The sequence below is a fragment of the Schistocerca gregaria genome, chromosome X (assembly GCF_023897955.1).
Source record: "Schistocerca gregaria isolate iqSchGreg1 chromosome X, iqSchGreg1.2, whole genome shotgun sequence".
Taxonomy (NCBI): Eukaryota; Metazoa; Arthropoda; class Insecta; order Orthoptera; family Acrididae; genus Schistocerca; species Schistocerca gregaria.
The window spans coordinates 656803656-656831625 of NC_064931.1; the positions used below are offsets into that span (position 1 = coordinate 656803656).

The 27970-nt window shown below is 45.4% G+C and overlaps 1 protein-coding gene across 1 annotated transcript in view; it reads right to left on the bottom strand.

The window, feature by feature from the left end:
* LOC126298793 (uncharacterized) overlaps window positions 1–27970 on the bottom strand; it is a 484775-nt gene that overhangs the window by 18998 nt on the left and 437807 nt on the right. The window contains exon 12 of the mRNA XM_049990259.1: window positions 7602–7797. Coding sequence (XP_049846216.1) covers window positions 7602–7797 — 196 coding nt within the window. The remainder of the gene's footprint in view (window positions 1–7601; window positions 7798–27970) is intronic.

The window sequence follows — 27970 nt, forward strand, 5'->3', positions numbered from 1 at the left end:
GTGGAGAAACTTCAGGATAACTAAATTGGGCACAAGTACATCACAGTTATCTCAGAAAGGTACCAGTTACTTGAATGTAGTCAATTACAGTCATTGGAAAAGGAATGGACAAGGTACAGGGACACAGTACTAGAAGTGGCTAAAGAATGTCTTGGAACAGCAGTGTGTAAAGGTACGATGAAGCAAACAACTTGGTGGAATGATACAGTCAAAGCAGCCTGTAAAAGGAGAAAGAAGGCGTATCAAAAATGGCTACATACTAGAACTCAGGTAGACAAAGTTAAGTTGAAGAAAGAAACAAAGCCAAACAGATAATTGCAGCATCTAAGAAGAAATCTTAAGAAGACTTTGAAAACAGGTTGGAGACTTTGGGTCAAGCTGCTGGAAAACCATTCTGGATTGTAATTAGCAGTCTTCGAAAGGGAGGTAAGAAGGAAATGACAAGTATTTTGGACAAGTCAAGAAAACTGCTGGTGAATCATGTTGATACCTTGGGCAGATGGAGGGAATATTTTGAAGAGTTGGTCGATGTAGGTGAAAATAAGATCAATAATGTTTCAGATTTCGATGTACAATGGAATAGGAATGATGATGGAAATAGGATCACATTTTAGGAAGTGGAGAAAATGATCAATAGATTGCAATGCAATAAAGCGGTTGAGGTGGATGAAATTAAGTCGGAACTCATCAAATACAGTGGAATGTCAGGTCTTAAATGGCTATACAGGATAACTGAAATGGCCTGGGAGTCGGGACAGGTTCCATCAGACTGGACAAAAGCAGTAATCACACCAATCTTTTAACATGGAAACAGAAAAGATTGTAACAACTACAGAGGTATCTCTTTAATCAGCGTTGTGGGTAAAATCTTCTCAGGTATTGTTGAAAGGAAAGTGCGAGTATTAGTTGAGGACAAACTGGATGAAAATCAGTGTGGGTTTAGGCCTCTTAGAGGTTATCAGGACCAGATCTTTAGCTTACGGCAAATAATGGAGAAGTGTTACAAGTGGAACAAGGAACTGAATCTATGCTTTATAGATCTAGAAAAGGCATATGACCGGGTTCCTAGGAGGAAGTTATTGTCTGTTCTACGAGATTATGGAATAGGAGGCAAAATTTTGCAAGCAATTAAAGGTCTTTACATGGATAGTAAGGCAGCAGTTAGAGTTGACGGTAAATTGAGTTCATGGTTCAGAGTAGTTTCAGGGGTAAGACAAGGCTGCAACCTGTCTCCACTGTTGTTCATATTATTTATGGATCATATGTTGAAAACAATAGACTGGCTGGGTGAGATTAAGATATGTGAACACAAAATTAGCAGTCTCGCATATGCCGATGACTTAGTTGTGATGGCAGATTCGATTGAAAGTTTGCAAAGTAATATATCAGAGCTAGATCAGAAATGTAAGGACTATGGTATAAAGATCAGCATCTCCAAAACGAAAGTAATGTCAGTGGGAAAGAGATATAAACAGATTGAGTGCCAAATAGGAGGAACAAAGCTAGAACAGGTGGACGGTTTAAAGTACTTAGGATACATATCTCACAGGATGGCAACATAATGAAAGAAATGGAATCGAGGCGTAGCAAAGCTAATGCAGTGAGCGCTCAGCTACGATCTACTCTCTTCTGCAAGAAGGAAATCAGTACCAAGACTAAGTTATCAGTGAACCGTTCAATCTTTCGACCAACTTTGTTGTATGGAAGCGAAAGTTGGGTGGATTCAGGTTAGCTGGAGGTTACGGATCTGAAAGCAGCTAGGATGATTGCAGGGACTAGTAGATGGGAATAATTGCAGGAGGGTGTCCACAATGAAGAAATCAAGGAAAAACTGAGAATGAACTCTGTAGATGTAGCAATCAGGGCGAGCAGGCTTAGATGGTGGGGTCATGTTACACGCATGGGAGAAGCAAGGTTACCCAAGAAACTCATGGGTTCAGCAGTAGATGGTAGAAGGAGTCGGGGTACACCAAGGAGAAGGTACCTGGGTTCGGTTAAGAATGATTTTGAAGTAATAGGCTTAACATCAGAGGAGGCACCAATGTTATCACAGAATAGGGAATCATAGAGGAATTTTATAAGGGGTCTCTGCTCCAGACTGAACGCTGAAAGGCATAATCAGTCTTAAATGATGATGATGATGATGATGATGATGATGGCAATTAGAACGCTTGACATTTCCACTCTTCAAATGCCAGCCGAAGATCCCGACATCAGAGCCAATAGGCAATACGCCAAAACTGGCGATTAAAGCTTCAATAATTTTACGTTAAACAATGCACTTATGACCCAGAACATTATGACCGCCTGCTGAATAGCTTGTTTGTCCGTCCTTGGAACGAAATAGATCACTGATTCTGTGTATTAGGGACCCGACAGTTTGTTGGTAGGTTTGTGGTGCCGTTAGATGTCTACGCACAGGTCATGTAACTCCTGTAAATAACGGCCGCAGATCGGCGTACTCGGTGATAGTGCTCGATCGCGACCCACATGGGTTTAATCAGGGGAATTTGGTCGCAGTGATATCAACGTGACTTCACTACAATCCCCCTCAAACCACTGTAGCACGGTTCTGGCACCGAGACGCCAGCCGGAGTGGCAGATCGGTTCTAGGCGCTACAGTCTGGAGCGGCGCGACCGCTACGGTCACAGGTTCGAATGCTGCCTCGGGCATGGATGTGTGTGTTGTCCTTAGGTTAGTTAGGTTTAAGTAGCTCTAAGTTCTCGGGGACTGATGCCCTCAGCAGTTGTGTCCCATAGTGCTCAGAGCCATTTGAATCATTTTTTTGAGCACCGAGACACAGACAACTATAATGCTGAAATCTGACATCGTCGTCGGGGAAGACATTAATCATGAAGGGATGCAAGTGATTTGCAGCTGTCAGAGTGTCTTAGATTATAACCACAGATCCCATTCAAGCTCAGAAGAATGTCTGCTATAGCACAGTACTGCTCCCACCAGCCCGCGTCCGTGGCGCGCTGCATATTTCGAGCCGCCGTTCAACTTGATGACGGCGTTTGTGGAGACGACCATCGGCCTAGTGTAGCAAAAATGTGATTCACTTGAAAAGCCGACGCGTTTCCATTGATTGACGGTCGAATCCCGTGCCCATTGCAGTCGTAATTGACGAAGTCTTTGGGTCAACATGTAACCACGTAGGGGTGGTCTGCTGCGGATCTCCATGTTAAACAATGTACGATGACCGGTGTGCTCCGAAACACTTGTGCGCGAACCAGCATTGTGCTCTTTCGGCAGAGATACCACAGATCGCCATCTATCCTACATTACAGAGCAGACAAGCCTCCAAACCCCAGGTTCTGTGAAGAGTCGAGGACATCCAACCATTTAGCGCCTAGTAGTAGTTTCACTGTCCTTCTACCTCTGTTCGTAGATGCTTCGCCGCTTTCGATGTACCTGTTCACAGGCTCTGCGAACAATGATTGTCAAAGTCGCTTATCTCAATGGATTTTCCCGTTTGCAGCCCATATCTTCGCTAGGATGATCCGCCGTCCGTGTTTGCTGCGCTTACGTATCTTTGTTACCGCGGCACGTGCCCGCAACGCCAACAGGCGGCGTACAACGTCGTGGTGGCCAGTGGTTATAATGTTTTGGTTTTGTGAGGTAATGGGTGAGTTGCGGCGCCCTGGAAATATTCTAAGTTCAGAGTTGGCGGCCAACGCTCGGGCCGCTGGCAAGCCGCGGTTCGTTAGCGACTGCGCGATGCCCCCAACGGGGCCGGACCACGTGGTCCATCGGCCGCGTGGCTGGTAATTCCATAGTGACGCTGTGTCGGTGAAGGAGACACGCCAGGAGTGCCAGGGACGGCGGACTTTGTGAAACCATCATGGCAGTCATTTCACAGTTCGATAGAAATTAATAGAAGCCAGATGGATCATGGTACCTCAAAAAGAAACATGTACATTACTATTACACTCCTGGAAATTGAAATAAGAACACCGTGAATTCATTGTCCCAGGAAGGGGAAACTTTATTGACACATTCCTGGGGTCAGATACATCACATGATCACGCTGACAGAACCACAGGCACATAGACACAGGCAACAGAGCATGCACAATTTTGGCACTAGTACAGTGTATATCCACCTTTCGCAGCAATGTAGGCTGCTATTCTCCCATGGAGACGATCGTAGAGATGCTGGATGTAGTCCTGTGGAACGGCTTGCCATGCCATTTCCACCTGGCGCCTCAGTTGGACCAGCGTTCGTGCTGGACGTGCAGACCGCGTGAGACAACGCTTCATCCAGTCCCAAACATGCTCAATGGGGGACAGATCCGGAGATCTTGTTGGCCAGGGTAGTTGACTTACACCTTCTAGAGCACGTTGGGCGGCACGGGATACATGCGGACGTGCATTGTCCTGTTGGAACAGCAAGTTCCCTTGCCGGTCTAGGAATGGTAGAACGATGGGTTCGATGACGGTTTGGATGTACCGTGCACTATTCAGTGTCCCCTCGACGATCACCAGAGGTGTACGGCCAGTGTAGGAGATCGCTCCCCACACCATGATGCCGGGTGTTGGTCCTGTGTCCCTCGGTCGTATGCAGTCCTGATTGTCGCGCTCACCTGCACGGCGCCAAACACACATACGACCATCATTGGCACCAAGGCAGAAGCGACTCTCATAGCTGAAGACGACACGTCTCCATTCGTCCTTCCATTCACGCCTGTCGCGACACCACTGGAGGCGGGCTGCACGATGTTGGGGCGTGAGCGGAAGACGGCCTAACGGTGTACGGGACCGTAGCCCAGCTTCATGGAGACGGTTGCGAATGGTCCTCGCCGATACCCCAGGAGCAACAGTGTCCCTAATTTGCTGGGAAGTGGCGGTGCGGTCCCCTACGGCACTGCGTAGGATCCTACGGTCTTGGCGTGCATCCGTGCGTCGCTGCGGTCCGGTCCCAGGTCGACGGGCACGTGCACCTTCCGCCGACCACTGGCGACAACATCGATGTACTGTGGAGACCTCACGCGCCACGTGTTGAGCAATTCGGCGGTACGTCCACCCGGCCTCCCGCATGCCCACAATACGCCCTCTCTCAAAGTCCGTCAACTGCACATACGGTTCACGTCCACGCTGTCGCGGCATGCTACCAGTGTTAAAGACTGCGATGGAGCTCCGTATGCCACGCAAACTGGCTGACACTGACGGCGGCGGTGCACAAATGCTGCGCAGCTAGCGCCATTCGACGGCCAACACCGCGGTTCCTGGTGTGTCCGCTGTGCCGTGCGTGTGATCATTGCTTGTACAGCCCTCTCGCAGTGTCCGGAGCAAGTATGGTGAGTCTGACACACCGGTGTCAATGTGTTCTTTTTTCCATTTCCAGGAGTGTATTTGCACGACGATTATGATGGTGTAATCAGATTTTCAATATCTTTATTAGTTTAAAGTTTAGAATCTGACAGTAAATTATACAAGTAACACCCAGCAACGAATTTCCAAAATATAAACGCTTCATCCGATTTTGTCGATCGCCGTGTCTTTAGAAAACTATTAGTGTAAACCTGAATTAGTATGAATTACAGACATGTAATTTCAATATTACATGAGTTATTGGAGGTCAAAGTAACCGATTACTATCGATCGCATCATGCCGTAAGTACTCCACAGTTACAAGAAAAAACGGTAGCAGACGTATTGTGCGTTTAGAAGTGAATATCTCGCGAGCTATGTTGTTGTTCGCAGCTAATTACGTGCAGTAGGAATCTATTATTTCCCTGTCATACACCTTATATTATATTTTATTCCTGGACCATCGACACCAATAAGTGTTTTGCAGAAATATACCGCATTCTCAAAAGTACACTACTGGCCATTAAAATTGTTACTCCACGAAGATGACGTGCTACAGACGCTAAATTTAACCGACAGGAAGAAGATGCTGTGATATGTAAATGATTAGCTTTTCAGAGCATTCACACAAGGTTGGCGCCGGTGGCGACACCTACAACGTTCTGACATGAGGGTGGTTTCCAACCGATTTCTCATACACAAACAGAAGTTGACCGGCGTTGCCTGGTGAAACGCTGTTGTGATGCCTCGCGTAAGGAGGAGAAATGCTTACCGTCACGTTTCCGACTTTGATAAAGTTCGGATTGTAGCGTATCGCGATTGCGGTTTATCGTATTGCGACATTGCTGCTCGCGTTGGTCGAGAACCAATGAGTGTTAGCATAATATAGAATCGGTGGGTTCAGGAGGGTAATACGGAATGCCGTGCTGGATTCCAACGTCCTCCTATCACTAGCAGTCGAGATGACAGGCATCTTATCCGCATGGCTGTAACGGATCGTGCAGCCACGTCTCGATCCCTGAGTCAACACATGGGGACGTTTGCAGGACAATAACCATCTGCACGAACAGTTCGACGACGTTTGCAGCAGCACGGACTATCTATCACCTCGGAGACCATACCTGCGCTTATCCTTGACGCTGCATCACAGACAGGAGCGCCTACAATGGTGTACTCAACGACGAACCTGGGTGCACGAATGCCAAAAGTCATTTTTTCGGATGAATCCAGGTTCTGTTTACAGCATCATGATGGTCGCATCCGTGTTTGGCGACATCGAGGTGAACGCACATGAAAGCGTGTATTCGCCATCGCCATACTGGTGTATCATCCGGCGTGATGGTATGGGGTGCTAGTGGTTACACGTCTCGGTCACCTTTTGTTCGCATTGACGGCACTTTGAACAGTGGACGTTATATGTAAGATATGTTACGACCCGTGGCTCTACCCTTCTTTCGATGCTTGTGAAACCCTACATTTCAGCAGGATAATGCACGACAGCATGTTGCAGGTCCTGTACAGGCCTTTCTGGATACACAAAATATTCGACTGCTGCCCTGGCCAGCACATTCTCCAGATTTCTCACCAATTGAAGACGTCTGGTCAATGGTGTCCGAGCAACTGGCTCGTCACAATACGCCAGCCACTACTCTTGATAAACTGTGGTATCGTGCTGAAGCTGCATGGGTAGTACCTGTACACGCCATCCAAGCTCTGTTTGACTCAATGTCCAGGCTATCAAGGCCGTTATTACGGCCAGAGTTGGTTGTTCTGGGTACTGATTTCTCAGTATCTATGCACCCAAATTGCGTGAAAATGTAATCACATCTCAGCTCTAGTATAATATATTTGTCCAATGAATACCCGTTTATCATCTGCGTTTCTTCTTGGTGTAGCAATTTTAATGGCTAGTAGTGTACTTCTACTATCGTACTCATCAGTTAAAATCGTTAAGATAGTAGCTGTAAATTTTATTTAATTGCAGTCTTTCATTTATAAATTTATATGTTACTTTCATAATTCGCAATTGCCGAGTGATGAAAACCTTCGACCATTTGATTCATGTGTGTATTATTATCGTATACTGCAGACGCATCAGTATATGGCTTGTAATGCGGTAACTACGTATCCCAGCCCCTAGACAACGAAACCAGCCAAAACTTTAAATATTGCAACGTTTTGTGTGAGGGTTGGTAGTTATTTGGAAGCTCGCAGCTTACCAGTGTACTTTTAACAGCCGCTTGCATTGTTACTCGACGTGGCTTTTATTTTTTGGGAATTTTACGTACCAAGGGTAGTGGTAGCCGTCTGAGTAGCCGCAGTGGTGTCCCTGGCGACAGCAATAGTCCCAGGCGCCCGCGTCTCCGCCCTCCAGCTCGCAGGACCAGAAGCCGCCAGCCACGTTCAGGCTGCAGAACGTCCCGCGCCGGCACGGCTGCCCCGACACCGTGAACCGACTCCACGTGTCCGAGCCGCCCGTGTGTGCTGAAGATATATCAGTGCGCACTTAGTCTTTGACCTCAGTTGCTGGACGAGGGCTTCTGTGAAGTAATGCCTCCGAATTTATGAGTAAACTTTTAAAGATTTGTAAATAAAAAAGACATTAACATTCAACATCGTTATTTTTTATGTTTACATACTTATTTCCCAACATAGTCACCCAGGCGACAAACAAACGTCTCCCAACGAGAGACCAGTTGGTTGATACTGTCCCTGTAGAATGTTTGTCTTTGTTGACGGAGCCCCAAACTCACCTCTGCTTGCACTGCTTCATCACTGCCAAAGCGGAGTCCTCGAAGCTGATCTTTCAGTTTTAGAAACAGATGAAAAAGGGATGGTGCCAAGTCGGGGCTGTATGGATGATGGTCGGTGTCAGTGAACCCAGTGCGTCGGATTGATGTCGATCTCGCAGCAGTGTAAGGCGCCTTGCTACGATTGTCGCGGCTGCCCCTCTCCTAGGTTCGAATCCTCCTTCGGTCATGGGTGTGTGTATTGTCGTTAGTGTAAGTTAGATTAAGTAGTGTGTAAGCCTAGGGACCGATGACCTTCGCAGTTTGCTCCCATAGGAACTTACCACAAATTTCCAGAAAAGATATCGCTGTGCTCGTGCGTGGTCTAGGACTGCGACGCTGAAGAAGAGAGTGCTCCATGTGCGGACGCTCTTCTGCGGTTCGAAACTAGATTACAGCACGATGTTCCTCATGCACCGACAAACACTATGCGGTCAAAAGTATCCGTACACCTGGCTGAAAATGACTTACAAGTACGTGCCGCCCTCCATTGGTAATGCTGAATTGAATATGGTGTTGGCCCAGCCCTAGCGCTGATGCCCGCTTTCAATCTCACAGGCATATGTTCAAATAGGTGCTGGAAGATTTCTTGCGGAATGGCAGCCCGTTCTTCACGAAGTGCTGAACTGAGGAGAGGTATCGATGTCGGTCGGTGGGGCCTGGAAGGAAGTCGGCATTCCAAAACATCCCGAAGATGTTTTTAGGATTGATGTCAGGATCCTGTGCAGGCCAGTCCATTACAGGGATGTTATTGTCGTGTAACCACTCTGCTACAGGCCGTACATTACGGTGCTCGATCGTATTGAAAGATGTAATCGCCATCCCTGAATTACCCTTCAACAGTGGGAAGCAAGAAGGTGCTTAAAACATCAATATAGGCCTGTGCTGTGATAGTGCCACGCAAAACAACAAGGGGTGCAAGCCCTCTCCATGAAAGACAGGACCACGTCATAATACCACCGGATCCGAATTTTACTGTAGGCACTACACACGCTGGCAGATGACGTTCACCGTGCATTCGCCGCACCGACACCCTGCCATCGGATCGCCACCTTGTGTACCGTGATTCGTCACTCCACACAACGTTTTCCCACTGTTAAATCGTCCAATGTTTACGCTCCTTACACCAAGAGAGGTGTCGTTTAGCATTTACCGGCGTGATGTGTGTCATATGAGCAGTCGCTCGACCATGAAATCCAAGTTTTCTTTCCTCCCGCCTAACTGTCATAGTACGTGCAGAGGATCCTGATGCAGTTTGGAATTCCTGTGTGATGGTCTGGACAGATGTCTACCGTTTACACATTACGACCCTCTTCAATTGTCGGCGGTCTCTGTCAGTCAACAGACGAGATCGGCCTTGACGCTTTTGTGCTGTACAGGTATGAATTCTTTTCTGTGGCACAAATGCGCAAAATATGAACACGGTTTTCACATTACAGAAAAAGGTCATACGAATATCAACATAAAATAGTAATAGATCTCACTGTAAGGTTTTGTTCAAAACGTTGAGGATTTAACTACACCATGAGAATATATTTATCAATCAATTATTGACATAAAAAATAATATTCATAACTACTGCACAAACAACTCTGTTCATGACAGCCGGCCGCAGTGGTCTCGCGGTTCTGGGCGCACAGTCCGGAACCGTGCGACTGCTACGGTCGCAGGTTCGAATCCTGCTTCGGGCATGGATGTGTGTGATGTCCTTAGGTTAGTTAGGTTTAAGTAGTTCTAAGTTCTAGGGGACTGATGACCACAGCAGTTGAGTCCCATATTGCTCAGAGCCATTTGAACCATTTTTTGTTCATGACTGGGGAAAACGATACAAACAGCATTTACATTTACCGAGAAAGAATGAAAATAAAACTCAAACCAACGTTTCTTACCAAGGAGAAAATTACACAATAAATCGTTCCAGGAGATTAAAGAGATTATTGAAACAAACCTATTTAAGTTCCTCTTAAGCAATATATATTTGACACAGTGAAAGATTATTTAGATAACACAAAGTAGTAATTAGCTGTAATAATAATAATAATAATAATGTTAAATTAATAATATTTCAAATTATATCAGACGATGCTGAGGGAATCAGAGTAGCAAATGAGAAACTAACAGCAATAGATGAGTTTTGCTACTTAGGCTGTAAAATGTTTGATAATGACCTGAATGGAGAGGATATAAAATGTAGACTGGCAATGGCAACGAAAGCGTTTTCAAAAAAGAGAAATTTGTTGAAGGGAAACTCTACACTAAAACTTACAGTTTTTTCAAAAACTTTTAATGGCTGTTTCACATTTTTGGAGTGTTTACCCTTAGATACTAAAAACCATTTAGCTATAGTTGAATTACAAGTACGTCTAAGATACATGTGAAACATGGACTGCGCGAGGCTCATCGACAGCTGTTGAAGTGATCCATCAGAGACTTGCATCTGAGGCGCTACTGCAAGATGCACCGATGGCTGACTCAAAATGCAAATGGAAATTCTCGCAGTGTCGTTTGGTCCAAGAGTACCAAAGAAAAAAGGATAAAAGGAAAACAGAGATACTTCTGGGTCTTATAAAAGCTGTTTCTTATTTCAGGAAAGGGTGTTTGAAGACTGAAGAAAGCAGGAGTCCCACATTCCTGTATCGCCCTCCCACAAAAAGATCTACTTATCTAGGCATCAACGATGGATTAAGCAGACCACAAGATGCTGCCTGGAGAAGGAGAAATTCTATAAAAAGACTGTCTTGGTCTTGAAATTACAAGTAGAAAAGCCTTACGAGGACAAGAAAGGAAAACGTATGCTGCCGGTGAAATTTATCCTTAATATTGAGCAATCTCAAAGTTTTGCAGCAGGTAGTTTTGAGGTATTTGCATGTTTCTATGCATTAATATTATCGAAAAGTAGTCTTTCTATTTTATAACCACATTTATATACCGATACTTAACGAAAATATAAGTTTGAAACTTGAAACAAATACTGAGAATAAACTATTAACATTTCTCGTAAATTAATGCACAGAACTATTGAACATCCCTGTGAATGCGCCAAAAAATCTGGAATATGAAAACTGAGGTCTGCGTACTAAAAGCTGGTTTTCGAAAGTACTACTAAAATCATATTAAAAATTCAAAACTCGAAAACCGATGAACATCTGACGTCAACGTTTGGGTGTTGCTACATCTTTAAGTGGCAGACATTATTTTAAAATTGGGTTGGAATAGGAAAACAGAACAAAAATTAAATTTTTAGGTGGAGTCTCCCCTTAACATACAATACAGATTTAAGTATTGGGAATTCTTTTCAGAAGGTATTTGTCTGGAGTGTAGCCTTGTACGGAATTGAAACGTGGACTATAAACAGATCAGACAAGGAGCGGAACAGAAACCTATTTCTGAGCTCAATATTTCACTCTTTATAGAAGCACGCTAATTCACTTTTTCAGGCAAGCATATGGAATCTTGAGATACAAAAAATGAAAACTAAAACCATAGGTACGGTCCTGATGTCAGATGATGGTATGTATATTATTATATTCTGAAATAATTTGTGTATAATGTGTGTCGTTTGTACAGTGACTCAGATTATACTGTCCGTTTTTATTGCTTTAATTTTTTCTAACACGACCGGTTTCGATTCTTCATGAACCATCCTCAGGTCTGTAGATAAGAAGAACAACCTAACAAACACATTCTCTACGATATTTTAATGTTTTATTTCCCGATTATTTGTCTAACTTCTGTCAATGTCTGACATGACACAAATTTTGCAAACATTGGCATACTGTCTTCGGCGAAAAGGCATTCTTCTTCTCAAAAAATGGTTCAAATGGCTCTGAGCACTGTGGGACTTAACATCCATGGTCATCAGTCCCTTAGAACTTAGAACTACTTAAACCTAACTAACCTAAGGACATCACATACATCCATGCCCGAGGCAGGATTCGAACCTGCGACCGTAGCAGTCCCGCGGTTCCGGACTGCAGCGCCTAGAACCACACGGCCACCACGGCCGGCTGCACATAATTACAACTGCACATCGGCCAGTGTTAGTCCATTCCATATTGTATGTCTTTAATTGTGCTGTTTCTCGGCGCTCACCAGGAAGGAATACTATAGAAAAAAATTAATTTTGGTGTCGTGACAATGAAAGTAGTCACTTGGTGTCCGGAAACATTTGCCCACCATGAGCGAGAGGATTTGAACATCTAACCTTCCTGTGGCAACAGCGTGAACACGTTACATTCGGCTTTGAGTAACGTGGTACCCAAGTGGCTCAAAGCCAGGAAAATTAAGTGGAAGGCTTTCCTCCAGTATTGAGTATCTAACATCGATAACGAGGCTCCTGAAACATAATCAGCTGGAGCGACGACTTTGTCTACGTATCTCAGAAGTTGATAATCTGGCGTTCGAGAGAATAGACTGTGGGCAGAATCTACACTTCTGGATGTTATCTTGTAGACAAGTAGCCACTGCTTTACGATATACTGATGGTTCCACAGTACTCACATGTGTCTTGTCTTGTTTTCGATGATCCTTGTATTGTACACTTCCAAATGATGATGCACGCTGAAGAAAGTTGGTCGCTTACTGATTTCCTGTAGGTCACGTCGTCCTTCATATGTCCTCAGTCACTTTCTACACAGTTCAACGCTTCTGGTTTCGAAGGGAATCTAGTAAGACACTGACCGCACACGTAAACAAGGCTGTCGAAATGAGGTGAAGCCCGACAGATATGCAAAACACCTGATATATAGGTAATGCGGGTAGTACCTTAACTGATGAAGTCTAATAGGGAAGTACCGTGGTCTACGCTTACTTATGGTAGCCTACGGTAGTTTTACAGCTCTACAATTGATTGCTCGAACGCACATTTGTTGTTTACAGTTCTCAATTCAAGCTAACACTGCAGTTACGGCGCTGACGTCGTCTTTACACCAGGAATAAAAGAAGTCTCGGAACTCTTTGGACGGACGATGCAGATGCCAGCATGAAATGCATGCTGCACATGTTTATGTAAATACAACACTTTTCAGGTTTTTACCGCTATTGTTAGGTGCTTAGTGATCTATACTCCCATAAATTAGATGTCTCCATCTGCTTTGTTTTGCATTTTTACAGTAGTCTCTCATATACCTACATAATGTCAAGTTTTGTGTTGTAGTGGTGAAGTGCGAGGCTGGAGACTGTTCGGTTGCAGGATCGAGCCCCAGTCATACACCGGAATTTTTCAGTCTTCCTTTATATACGCCTTCATCTCCCAGTGATGTGAAAAAATGCCAGGAACGACACATGATTCGGATTCCACATTAAACTGTACGTCCCTTTTCCCGATAGGATTACTCGGGTAGGTTAAGGAGTTGCAACTCGCCGAAGTGGCGACCAATTCAAAGTTATTGCAAACATGAAGCTGCCATACGAGTTTACTTCTACTACACTCCTGGAAATGGAAAAAGAACACATTGACACCGGTGTGTCAGACCCACCATACTTGCTGCGGACACTGCGAGAGGGCTGTACAAGCAATGATCACACGCACGGCACAGCGGACACACCAGGAACCGCGGTGTTGGCCGTCGAATGGCGCTAGCTGCGCAGCATTTGTGCACCGCCGCCGTCAGTGTCAGCCAGTTTGCCGTGGCATACGGAGCTCCATCGCAGTCTTTAACACTGGTAGCATGCCGCGACAGCGTGGACGTGAACCGTATGTGCAGTTGACGGACTTTGAGCGAGGGCGTATAGTGGGCATGCGGGAGGCAGGGTGGACGTACCGCCGAATTGCTGAACACGTGGCGCGTGAGGTCTCCACAGTACATCGATGTTGTCGCCAGTGGTCGGCGGAAGGTGCACGTGCCCGTCGACCTGGGACCGGACCGCAGCGACGCACGGATACACGCCAAGACCGTAGGATCCTATGCAGTGCCGTAGGGGACCGCACCGCCACTTCCCAGCAAATTAGGGACACTGTTGCTCCTGGGGTATCGGCGAGGATCATTCGCAACTGTCTCCATGAAGCTGGGCTACGGTCCCGCACACCATTAGGCCGTCTTCCGCTCACGCCCCAGCATCGTGCAGCCCGCCTACAGTGGTGTCGCGACAGGCGTGAATGGAAGGACGAATGGAGACGTGTCGTCTTCAGCGATGAGAGTCGCTTCTGCCTTGGTGCCAATGATGGTCGTATGCGTGTTTGGCGCCGTGCAGGTGAGCGCCACAATCAGGACTGCATACGACCGAGGCACACAGGGCCAACACCCGGCATCATGGTGTGGGGAGCGATCTCCTACACTGGCCGTACACGTCTGGTGATCGTCGAGGGGACACTGAAGAGTGCACGGTACATCCAAACCGTCATCGAACCCATCGTTCTACCATTCCTAGACCGGCAAGGGAACTTGCTGTTCCAACAGGACAATGCACGTCCGCATGTATCCCGTGCCACCCAACGTGCTCTAGAAGGTGTAAGTCAACTACCCTGGCCAGCAAGATCTCCGGATCTGTCCCCCATTGAGCATGTTTGGGACTGGATGAAGCGTCGTCTCACGCGGTCTGCACGTCCAGCACGAACGCTGGTCCAACTGAGGCGCCAGGTGGAAATGGCATGGCAAGCCGTTCCACAGGACTACATCCAGCATCTCTACGATTGTCTCCATGGGAGAATAGCAGCCTGCATTGCTGCGAAAGGTGGATATACACTGTACTAGTGCCGATATTGTGCATGCTCTGTTGCCTGTGTCTATGTGCCTGTGGTTCTGTCAGTGTGATCATGTGATGTATCTGACCCCAGGAATGTGTCAATAAAGTTTCCCCTTCCTGGGACAATGAATTCACGGTGTTCTTATTTCAATTTCCAGGAGTGTATTTCCCTGCATACCACTTTTAGTGGTCTGCTAGTGCTATCAGTATGGAACTTCCAGAGGTATTAATATGATTGCTCGGACTACTCAACAAGGTGCGGCGCATTGCACTGTAACATGGGCATGTTCAGTAGAGATGCACTGCAAATGCAGCAGAGCACTGGATCTGTGTAGCGAACCCATGTGAGTCGGACTTCCTCCCGATCATTCCCTCGCGCCGCGGCTTCACGCGCCTGGCAGTTACCTCACTCGCCTTCATAAGGGCGAGCATACGCCAAGTGACTCAACAGGTGCGCTATCATACGGACATCTAAAGCTCGTTTTACACGAGCGACTTTCATGTCGAAATCGACTGCTCGAAGTGTGTGTGCCTTTCGTGCCTGCATGTAAATCAGCAGCCAACCACGATGTGTGTGTGTCTATGACGTCAGTGATCTACAGATTGTGTGGAGCGTGGAGTCCTAAATTCCCGAGTATGCTGCACACTTCGCAGGCACAGAAACAGAGGACTATGGCGGCGTCTGCTAACATCGGAAGTTAACCTATTATGTCCGAGCTCACTCCTATTAAAGATATGGATTTCATGCTTTCGTGTCTTCTTCATCTTTACTGTGTTGTTTTCTTTGCTTACGTGACATATTGAAAAGTGTTATAAGGTCCTTTTTTTTCTGCTTGTGTCCTCCTACAATAAAGACGAAATATGTGGAAGGAAAAAGGTATTTACGTTTTCGAGAGAAAATCATACACAATGCATAAATAAGAACATAAACGTCATAGGGAGATGGAGGTATTGGTGCAATTTTGATATCAAATTGATATAACAATTTAATTGCGTAGGCTTCAGCGGCAAGAGTCAGTCGATATAAAAGTTTTGTGGGTATGGTATAGCGCCATATTGTATAAAACTACTGCTGGAGATCAGTAGACCCAGAAGAAGGCCACTGCAACCGCGGCGAAACGTTGGTTTTCTCCAGCAGTATTTTTATACAATATGACGCGGTACCATACCCAGAAAACTTTTGTCGTGACTAATACGCAAATTAATCAAATGATAAATTAACTACCCTCCAAACACGCCCACGCCCACTCCCTGATGACGTTGTGTGTTTTCGTCAGCCTGCACGTGGGTCGCAACGCCCTACCCCCCCCCCCCCCCCCCGCGCCACTCCCCTTCCCACACCTATCCTATTGGTGGTAATTTCGTATTCTGTTGGGAATTTCTTTGTCCTAGGGCTGCGTTTACGTCCCACCCCACCCCCTATCCGGGAACTGCGGGAAATTAAAATTGGCGGTGCCATTTCCGGGACTCAAACCCTGGTCATTCTGGATGGAAAGCCTAAATGCAGCCTCCAACACACAGACACTTTCCAGATGCAGTTGAGGAAGGTTAGGTTAGTGTACTTTATTTATTCTGATTGGGAAACTGAAGAAAAGATTGGCCCTAACTACGTAATTAAACATATATATGCATAGCGCTACACAAGGACTACCTAAAATCGCAATACAGTTCAATAATTGACAATGCCATAGAACTGATGTTATACTGCTGGGAAAAAAATTTCACAGAAACTAGTGCCAGGTGCACTCAAACTGCACTCTTCACATACAAGTTGGCACGAAAAAGCCTGGGGTGTAACGTATTATCATTATTTTATTTTTTATTTTTTTGGTGATAGATATATTCAACTGACGAAATACTAGTGTTGGACAAAGAGGTGTTTAGTAAGTGTATTACCCATAAGCATACAGCTGAGAACTGTGTCTATTGCTGTTTGATGTCAGAGTTCGCTACAGACACCTGCTCGAAAATATCCTGCAGACCAGGTAATCGGAGCCAATACATGCTACCACAACTGATGGATAAACGCATCACTGTTTTAATTACACTTCGAAATTGTCGTGAAAACACCAGCACTCGTAATGAACGGGTTATAATGCAACACATGTACTGGAGAAAGTCATCATCCCAAAAGATTGCAGAGGGGACGGTAGCTGAACGTGCATTCTCCTCGATGTACAGTCACAAACTGCCGAAATTTAAGGCCCTCTTACCTCCCCTCATCCTTTCCCTCCCTTCCCTCACCCCCTCTATCCACCTACGGAGGGACGCAGGATTGTTCAAACTGCCAACTGCTATCGCTGAGCGATTCGTGGTTTTTCTGTGACCAACAGCCATCTCCTCACGCTTGCTGACCGCACCTGGCCTTTTCCCATACCCTGTCCCCCTTCCTGGAGGCTGGACATACCCAGTATGCCTTGAGACGAGAGTCCTTTGCCAACACAAAAGGGAAGTTTAGTTGCACCGCCCTGTCCCTTCATCTGTGTTGAGAGACCATACACACTGAACCATCCCCGTTCTGCGATGGAGAACAATTGTATTTAACGTCAGTTCAACTCTTATAATCGATGATCTAATAAAAAAGCGAACACAATCACGACCATAATAAATATCGTCTTTCCACGAAAATAGACACAGTCCATTTTCTTCTAGTTTATTGAGAAAAGTGGTTTGTACATTATGGCAAGTACCATTTCACCACTGTGAAGCTATATCACACTGGCTTTTACAAAACAAATCGTGCGAGTCTGTCTTGTAATAGAACCTCCTATAAAATGTTACCGGCTTTCTCTCTCTTCTGCTACATCGAAACCAATTACTGTATGCATGCTTACATTTGACATTTTTCCTTCATAGCTCTCCTCTACCGACATGTCTGTAAAGTTTCTTATCATACAGCAGATTCTTGTGTTCTAGTTTTGTAAGCAATTTGATCATCACAGCCTGTTTCACACGATCTAACCACATCTCGGGGAAAAAAACTATCATTTCTAGGTCTCACAACGAGCTATAATTCAAGTGGTGTCTACTTTATAATTATAGTTTAGAAAGTGTGAAATAAGACAGGACTTGCGTAACACCTGTTTTTAAACATGAAATCGTTACAATAGTAATAAAAACAGTCATGATGCCATGAGAATGGATTAGTTTTATGAGCAAAATGGGTGTAGTTTTGAAAGAACTATCTGCATCCAAACTTTAAGCAGTTATACCACTCCTTATAGCAAACCTCCTATAAGATTTTATCATCTCTCTCTCTCTCTTGTGATGTATCGAAAAAACAAATACCGTCTGCATGTTGACATCCAGCATATTACATACACATGTATTGCCCCATTGGAGCACATTGCCAGTGCTCGAAGTCGCTTGGACAGATCTGCGTAAATTTTTCTCAATTTTACTGGAGGAAGACTATATCCAACAGACTATCAATCACAATAGAGGGTTGCTGTATTGGTCCTTCATAAACAATTTAATACATTGTTTTTTCGGCTGTAACACATCGAAGCAGTGTACGTCTACAGTATTGTACACCACCATGTACTGGAACCGTGCGACTGCTACGGTCGCAGGTTCGAATCCTGCCTCGGGCATGGATGTGTGTGATGTCCTTAGGTTAGTTAGGTTTAAGTAGTTCTAAGTTCTAGGGGACTAATGACCACAGCAGTTGAGTCCCATAGTGCTCAGAGCCATTTGAACCAACGCCACCATGTACTTTGTCTTTCTACCATGACATCGAGGGCTGTGTCAGGCGCTAAAACGATATTAACAAGTTTCGATCCTTTGGCTCTCACAGAAAGCTATGCAGCTCCCACAACACACAGGTCGGTAGAAATAAAACACCAAGGCGCTGTTTCAAAACGACAAAAATGTGGAAGACATTGCAACACATGGAAACTGGAAGAGTAGTGGCATTGTAGAGCGATTACAACAGCTATCCGATGGTCATGACTTATACAGTTTATCTCATCTTCCACAGCGATGGGGTAGCGGATGTCTCGGTGTTGTGTTTTGCAATGACGTACATGATTACTGTTGAGGTGTTGACCATCCCCAAAAGGTGACGTTAACAACACATGTGAGGCTGTAGAACTAAAAGGAGATACTGTTATCTTACTGGTGAAAAAAAAAGAATAAAAACATGTGGAGGGAATCGCAGCAAATGGAAATAAGACGTGTCTGCAGCACTGAGGAATGCATCCAAACAACTGTGAATCAGATATCCAGTGTTCTGCGAAGGCTCCCTCCATGTCGACCAAGTGGTGTCAGTCAATAATTATGTGGTAATCAACAGCATACCAGTGACGGGCAGGATGGGAAAGACACTGTTGATGTAGGACGATGTACTGTAATACACACAGTTGACAGTGTGATCAATTTTAGCAATTGTACCACTTGTTCCATAATTTCAACACCAGCCAATGACACAGCAGAATGCTTCTCAATTTCTGTATCATCGCTAAATCACTTCTCCACTATTTTGCAAGTATATAATACTAGATTGCAAATGCTGATAGAGGACTGTGCAGTACATCCATTCGGTCATATGCATCAAAGTATACCAGTTGTTCCGTAATTTCAACGCCAGCCAATGACACACTAGAATACTTCCCAGTTTCTGTATCATCTCTAAATCGCTCCTCCACTACTTTGCAGCTGCAAATGCTGCTACATGACTGTGTGGTACATTCATTCGACAAAATACACCAAAGTATACCGGACAGCGTCCTATACCGGTGCAATTAGGTTATATACATATTTCCAATGCATCGATCGTAGTGCAGAATTTACGATTACAACTGGTCGTTTTTCTCTGTGTCGATGGGTGGCACAGAGTATTCTCGCATTCGTATGATACAGTCGGAGATTGACAGTTCCTTTCCACATTGTCCTTGACCAATCTTTCTGCAGCACCAATGTTACCCATGACACCCATTCAAAAGCACAAGATCCCTCCAGATGCGTGCGTGTCGAGGAGTGTAGCGCATCTTATCGGTGTATAGTAGACATGAGAGTGCTGGAGTGATATAACAGACAGTTAACAAGTGTATGGCTTATACATGATGGAGTTTAAAACATTTCACATAAATCAAATGTGCTTTCAATCAATGTATAGTATGCAAAAGCGTCCAACCAGTATCAAATAATAAATAGAAAACAGCACACACAAGCCACAAGATATCTTGGACTAACGCTCGGCAGGCAGTTAAAAAGGAAACCTCACCTACTAACCGTCCAACAGAAACCCCAAAGTGGACTCAAACTAATGTTCGGGGGGAACATGGGATGGCAGCCTTCTACTCTACAAACACCAAACGTTCCCCCTCCCGAAATCCATTTTTTCCTTGTGCAGTTCCTAGTAGTTTTTAGCGAAAGTTCAGTGCTACTTTTTATAGAACGTCACCGTTTCTGAAAAGTGATTTAAATATGTATTTTTGCTGCAATCTTTACCTCTTTGTTTTCTGATTTTAATTTAAAAAGCGAAGATAATGGCAGTTTTATATAAATACCATGAGCAATCCACAGTTTTATAGGTTTAAAAACTTTCTAAAATTTTTCATCTTTTAATCATTTTGTTTAGTCTTCATATACAGGATGGTCCGAAATAGTCTGAAAAGCTTGTAAGGATGCTGCAGGGAAGGTTGAGTTGAGAAATAACAGGCAAGAAAACAATTCGATAGGTTGCGCTGTTTCTGAGTAAATTAGCATTGAATTTAGCCAATCGGGCGGTTGCGTGCAAATTCAAGCGGCTCTCTCGATACAATAAGCGGCAGTTGTTCTAATAGTGTAGATGATAGCAACTAAATGCTCATCCTTTGATTCAGGTTCAATCCTTAACAACGGCTCATGTCCAATTTTTGTGTCGCTCTCTTGTTAGGTTTTAAGAAGCAAAACGAAAAACACGTTTGGCGACACCGGCTTTGGTTGGCCGTGAGATTTCGCGCGCGCAGTGGTCTGTTGGTTGACTTCAACGCTAATGAACTCGTAAACGGCGCAACGTATCGAATTTTTTCCTTAACAGTTATTTCCCAGGGCAACGTACCCTTCAATACCGTCACAAGATTTTCAAACTGCTTCTGACCACCCTGTATACAAGAGGAGAAAATTGAAACTGCTCAGCCGGCCGGTGTGGACGAGCGGTTCTAGGCGCTTCAGTCTGGAACCGCGCGACCGCTACGGTCGCAGGTTCGAATCCTGCCTCGGGCATGGATGTGTGTGATGTCCTTACGTTAGTTAGGTTTAAGTAGTTCAAAGTTCAAGGGGATTGATGACCTCAGATGTTAAGTCCCATGGCGTTTAGAGCCATTTGAACCATTTGAGACATTTGAAACTGCTCCAGAGGATATTTACAATAGGACTCACGCGGAAATGACTCTTGTTAATGATTGGCACATGTTCTGTGAACTCACATACCATCACAGGGATCCAAAACTCCTGATTCCACTTCACTTACAAACCACAAGCAAAATTCAACACGCCAAAAGTCGTCTGGACGTTGTAATTCATGCGCTGTAGTACATTTGTAGGGATGCAGATGCAGGTCCTTTTTCATAATAAAACTAAAGCTAATCTCCGTCCCAATAGGCCACGGAAGGCCGAACGGTACCGATCGATGGCCATCCTCAGACGATAGGCGTCACTGGATGTGGATATGGAAGGGCATGTTGTCCGCACGGAGCTTTCCCGGCTCTTTGTCAGTATTGGGACCGGAGTCGTTCTTCTCTATCAAGTAGCTCCTCAGTCTCACAAGAGCTGATTGCACCTTGCTTACGAACAGCGCGAGGCGGACCCGAACGGTTAATGATTCGGTACAACAATCTCTTTATTCCCACTTGTACAGATAAACAGTGTGCAAATTACGTCGGACCCTGTTGCAGCCTTTCCTTCTCTCAAAAAATGTTTGGTGCTCGAAATTTTGTCTAGTAGTCAAGGATTTTATTCGCTACAGAGCCGGTTCCGCGCCATTTTGTTACTAAGTTTTGCACTGCAGTTTTGTTGGGGGTTTTGCCATAACACTTCCAGTCTGAAACTCTTGCATAAACAATTCCATAAACGTTTTCCAAGAACTCTGCTTCTTATAGCACTCGACAATAAACACGTGCTGTTTCATCGGTGAGCATCGTTTGGTGTTGCATTTAACTGACCACCTAACACGTCTGTTCCTCAGATACACTCAGCGTAATGACACAGTGACATACTCGGAACAGAGCATGCGGGAGAAATGAAAATATGACAGCAACCGAGTGTGCATGGTTTTATTTTGCTCAGATCGTATGTCCACGCTTTTCGCTTAAGAGCGGAATGTTGTACCACTGACTGTCCACCCTCTGCCCATATGGGGCGAGGGAGCTGAAATAACAAAAAAGAAGCAAGTAGTCCCTCTGATGTAGGCTCCATGAATAGCAACCGAAACGTCGGTAGTTATATCACATACTAGCTTAGAAATCTAGCGTTGCCGGGGTATCTATTTATTTCAAACTTCTTCTAGTTCATCTTCATCTCCCTCCTCTCTCTGTCTATCTCATTCTTCCCACTCTCTCTGTCCATCTCCTCCGGCCCCCTCTCTCCTCCATCCCCCTATCTACGCACCTTGTACCCTCCCCTCTCTACTCATCCCTTCTCTCTTTATCCCCTTCTCCTCCCTCCTCTTTCTATGCATCCCCACTGTCCCTGTACACCACCTCCACTCCTCCTTCAATCTGTCTCTCTCGACCTCCTCCTCTCTCTGCCAACTTACTTCACTTCCTTCACCCCCATTCTCTGTCTATCTCCACCTGCACTTCTCTGTGCCCATATCCTTTTGCATTTCTCTCTGTCGATCTCCTCCTCCTCTTCCTCCCTCTCCCTCTTCCAATCTGCACCTCACCTTCTGACCATCGCCTTCCCCCTCTAATTACACCTCTGCCTCCCCTTTCTTTGTCACTCTCCTCCTTCCCTCTCTCTGTCCTTCTGCTCCTCCTTCCTCTCCCTGTTCTCAGCCTCTCCTCCTTCTCTATGTACATGTTTTCCCCTTTCCTTTCTGTGTAGATCTCCACCTCTCTCCTCTCCCTGTCCATTTACTCCTGTTCCCTTTCTCTGTCCATTTCCTTCTCCCCCATCTCTCTGTCTGTCTCTTCCTCCCTCTGTCTCTGTCCATCTCCTCTCCCCTCCTCCTGTACATTTTCCCCTCCCTTATCTCTGACCATCTCCTTCTCCTCTTATCTGTGTCTATCTTCTTCTTCCTCCTTGCTGTCTTTCCATTTTCTGGTCTTCCCTTCTCTTTCCATGGACGCTGGTGGTTATTACCCCTACAGTATTTCTTTCGATTGTAACTAGTATGCGTGACAAATTCCAATGAAATGGTTCCAGGGGTTTGGGATAGGCTTTTTGTCCGTGGCTTTGGTGACATAAGCAAATGTCAAATAGATTTCAGATATATTTAACATATATCACGCTTATTTGTACACATATTTCACCTGTATGTCTCTCGAAATTCTCACTGCAGTTTCATTTTCACGCAGCGTAATGTTTATTACGTCGAATATCCTGAGCTATGTGTCGTATAATGGTATAGTTTCACAAGTACATCTAGTGGTATCGTGCATACTGTTTGTGAAATGAGTTGTGAATACAGTTAGTAGCAAAGAAGTAATAAATTAAATGTCATGCATGATGCGACAATTTTTTCACGCATCTCAGTATTTGGTGTCATTTCTCCTGAAATACGTGTCGTACAATGATGTATTTCTGTAGGTACATTCAGTGGCAATTGTGGAAATACTGTCTGAGAAATGTGTTGCGAATAGTAAGAATTCTTGAAACGGATAACAGAGGCGATGCGTCGTGACATGGAAGCAATGCGACCTTCGTAGATCGCTGGAGGAATTTGGTACCACATCTGCACACAAAAGTCACCTAATTTCCGTAAATTCTGGGGAGGGGGGGCGATGAGCTCTAACATCACGTTCAATCACATCCCAGGTGTGTGAAATGTATTCAGATATGTCGAGTTGTACGGCTACTAGATCAATTGGAACTCGCCACTGTGCTCCTCGAACCACTCCATCACGCTCCTGGCATTGTGACACATGGCGTTACCTTGTTGGGAAATGGCACTGCAGTCGGGAAACATGACCGTCTTGAAGTGGTATATATGGTCTGCAACAGTGTGCGATATCCCTTGGCCGTTGTGGTACCTTGCACGAGCTCTACTGGGCCCATAGATAGTCACGTGAATGTTCCCCAGAGTATAATGGAGCCGCCCCCAGCTTCTCTCTGTCCCGCAGTGCAGTATCAACGTGTTGTTCCCCTGGAAAACAACGGATTCGCACCTCCCATCGGTATGATGAAAAAAGTATGTGATTCATCAGACCATGCAGCGCTCTGCCACTGCGCCAGCATCCAGTGATGATGGTCACGTGCCCATTTCAGTCATAGTTGCCGATGTCGTGGTGTTAACATTGGCACATGTATAAGTCTTCGGCTGCGGAGGCACATCGTTAAGAGTGTTCGGTGCACTGTGTGTTCAGACAAACTTGTACTCTGCCCAGCATTAAAGTCTGATGTTGGTTCCGCCACAGCTCGCCGCCTTCCACTTTTACCAGTCTGTCCAGGCTAGTATGCCCGAATTCTGTAATGAGGGGTGGCCGCCCAACCCTACGACCCCTGGACATGGTTTCACCTTGGTTTTGCGACGTGCTGAAGGGCACTCACCACGGCACTCCTCCAACACCCGACAAGACGTGCAGCTTCGAAATGCTCGTGCCGGTCCTCCGAGGTATCACAATCTGCCTTCGGTCAAACTTAGATAGATCGCGCACCTTCCCCATTCTGCCGACGGACAGCACGCTCACTGACACTGCATGCACCGTGCGTGTATCTGTCTGGCAGGCATTCCTCGCCAGGTGGCGCTGCTATCAGCTAGAGGCGTTTATATCGATAGTAGGTCGCTGGTCTCAGCGTTCTGGCTGATCATTGTACATCAATACACCCATTTTTATAATTTGTGTGGATGCCACCGTCACATACCTAGAAGCATTTTATTAGAATAACGTTTATCGGCTTTATTTGATCTTCACGAAGGTATCTATTGACAGGATTTTCTCGTTTGTCACGGCTATGGCGTAATGTGTCTCTGCAGAGCTCCCACTATATCGATTCGCCGTAACTGATTAGGTACACGTAGTTGAACGCACTGCGCTAGCTGATGGCCCCTCTGACCGCATAAAGCATTTGTCAGCTGTCGTGGAGCGCTGCCTCGAGCGTAATCACGAAGTGAAATACGACGAGACCGGTACCGTGGGGCAAGCGCCAAGTTTATGGAACAATGTAATTACAGAATCTATCGGAATAAAGATGTCGAAATACCTAAGAAACGGTTACGGATATCAGAGCTGGGAAACGCAGGGAGAATAAGAGAGAATGTGCACTTCACTGAATAATAGCACTGGCTCCGAAATACAAATGAGTAACAAATGGGCATCAAAGGACATGCCGGCTCCTGGAATACGAACTCGGCTATAAACAGCGACGTGATAGCAACAGTGCTTCAGTCTGGTCGGAATCCAAGTGGAGAGGAAGGATAAGGACACAGCAAGCTGAAACTCAAGAAGACGTCTCTGTCGGATGTCGATATATCGTGACAGAAAAATATAATCATCAATTCAGCTGAGCAACTGAAAGCACCCCATTAATCAATCACGCCGAGAAATCCCAAATAAATTAACAGAATTCCTCATATCTCAAGGCAAGGAACAATATAAAAATTCAGAAGTTTCATGTTGGGAAGCAACGAAGGGTACTAACGTAGGTGATATTCGTTTTCAAGAAAGGTTGTAGGGCAGATGCACATAATTATGGGCTTATATCGTTGACGCCAGTCTGTTGTAGACCTATGGAATATGTTTTTTGCTCATGTATTTTGTCTTTTTGGAGAATCAACATGGATTCCGCAAACAGAGCTCTTCCGAAACTCAACTCTCAGTGTTTCTCGTTGAGTTCTACTGCGCTGTAGACATCAGTGCTCAGGTTGATATCGTGTTCGTAGGCTTCAGGAAGGCATTTGACACCACCATGCACTGCCGTTTAGTGAAAAATGCCAGCTTACCGAGTATCGGACAATGTTTGTCACTGGATTCAAGACTAACTGGCAAAGAGAACTCAACGCGTCGGACTTAACGGACAAAAAATGGTTCTAATGGCTCTGAGCACTATGGGACTCAACTGCTGTGGTCATCAGTCCCCTAGAACTTAGAACTACTTAAACCTAACTAACCTAAGGACATCACACACATCCATGCCCGAGGCAGGATTCGAACCTGCGACCGTAGCAGTCGCACGGTTCCGGACTGCGCGCCTAGAACCGCGAGACCACCGCGGCCGGCTAACGGACAAAAACTGACAGATGTAAAGGTAATTCCTGGAGTAGCCCCAAGGAAGTGTGATACGATAGGACCGTTACTGTTTACCATATATGACTGTAGCGTTTTGCAAAAGGACCTGCAGAATATTGATGAATGGTACAGGGGCTATTAGTTGATCCTGAAAGTAAATAAATGTAGCAAATAGCGCATACACAGGAGAAGAAACCCGCCACAGTACAACTACATCATTGATGAAAAATTACTGGAAACAGTATCCATCGTAAAATATCTAGGAGTAACTATCTGGAGCGACCTTAAGCGGAATGACCGCATAAAACAAATACACTGCGCAACACAATTACAGGGTCACTTCTTCGAAACCAAATAATGTTGTCCCACTCCAGCGTATAACTTCGAAATTTGGTTGAAAGGTGGCTACAACCTTCCTCTATAATGGTATATAAGCGTGACGCCCTGCGCTCAAGGACGATTCAAATGGCAAAATGTCGATAGTTACGAAAAAAGACCAGAGCTCAGTAGTTAATGTGACGTGTCAAGTGGGTTAATGATGCACATTACCACCAAATTTCACCAAAATTTGCCAACACCACCGTAGATGTGCCACATGTTGGGAAAGTCGTCAGTGCTTCTCTTACCTACATTCAACCTTTTCTTTTGACGCCTCTGCGATGGAGGTCAGATGAGTGATGACCAGCGTTGAAATCACACGGTGTTCATTTGGTTGGCCGAGGATACACCACCACTCAGAATCGAAACGAAAAGGCTTGCGGGGGTGGCATAAAGGGCGTTAATGACACCATTCCCTTTCTTGGGAGTTTGATTTCTACACATTTTGCGGTCGAAAAGGCATCCACAGTGCGATGAGCAAAAGCACGACGTTCTTGCCAACAACAGGGGGGCTCGAAACTGGAGCTCTGAAAACGCTGTCACTGTTGATACATCCTGGGCTATTCGAACAGTCTTGACAAACATCACGGTCCTGTAACCCCACTGAACGAGATGTGATCCCTTCGGAGTGCAGTGTGGTACCACTGGAGACGTTTAAAACCATTCTAAGAAATTTTGAACGTGATACAAAGCAGAAGCAGCAAAGGTTCCTTATGCTTTTTCAGTGCTCCTATTTCACGCCCTCCTGTGGCGTGAGCACACAGGGGTGCGATGTTGACACATGCGAGAAGAAAAGGGCAAAGAGTTCCTCTAATACCCCGCAGATCGGCAAAACCCTCTGAGCACCTGTTCACACTAATTGAGAATTTTAAAAATGTACCTTTAGAGAGAAAACCTACGAAATAGCTCGAGGTGCGTGCAGGTAGGCAATCATTTGAAACACCACTGAGGCCAGTTGACTGCCTGCAGGAGCCTAGGAGTATTTCGCAGGTTTCCTCTGAAAAGGCTCATTTGCAGTATGCTAAATAAATGTAGGCGGGTGCCTCTGAGTATTTTGCTGAATTGGGGATCTTAGAGGGACACTTTTTTTTATTCGTGGATGTGTGAACGTCACACCTCTCCATGATCACGCCACAGGAGGGCTTGAAACTGGAGCACTGGAAAAGGAAAAAAAAAAAAGAAAAGAAATGTCTCTGAGCACTATGTGACTTAACATCAGAGATCATCAGTCCCCTAGAACTTAGAACTACTTAAACCTAACTAACGTAAGGACATCACACACATCCATGCCCGAGGCAGGATTCGAACCTGTGACCGTAGCGGTCGTGCGGCTCCAGACTGAAACGCCTAGAACCGCTCGGCCACATCGGACGGCCTGGAAAGGCATACGGAGCCTTTTCTGCTTCGGATTATGTTCAGATTTCGTCTAATGGT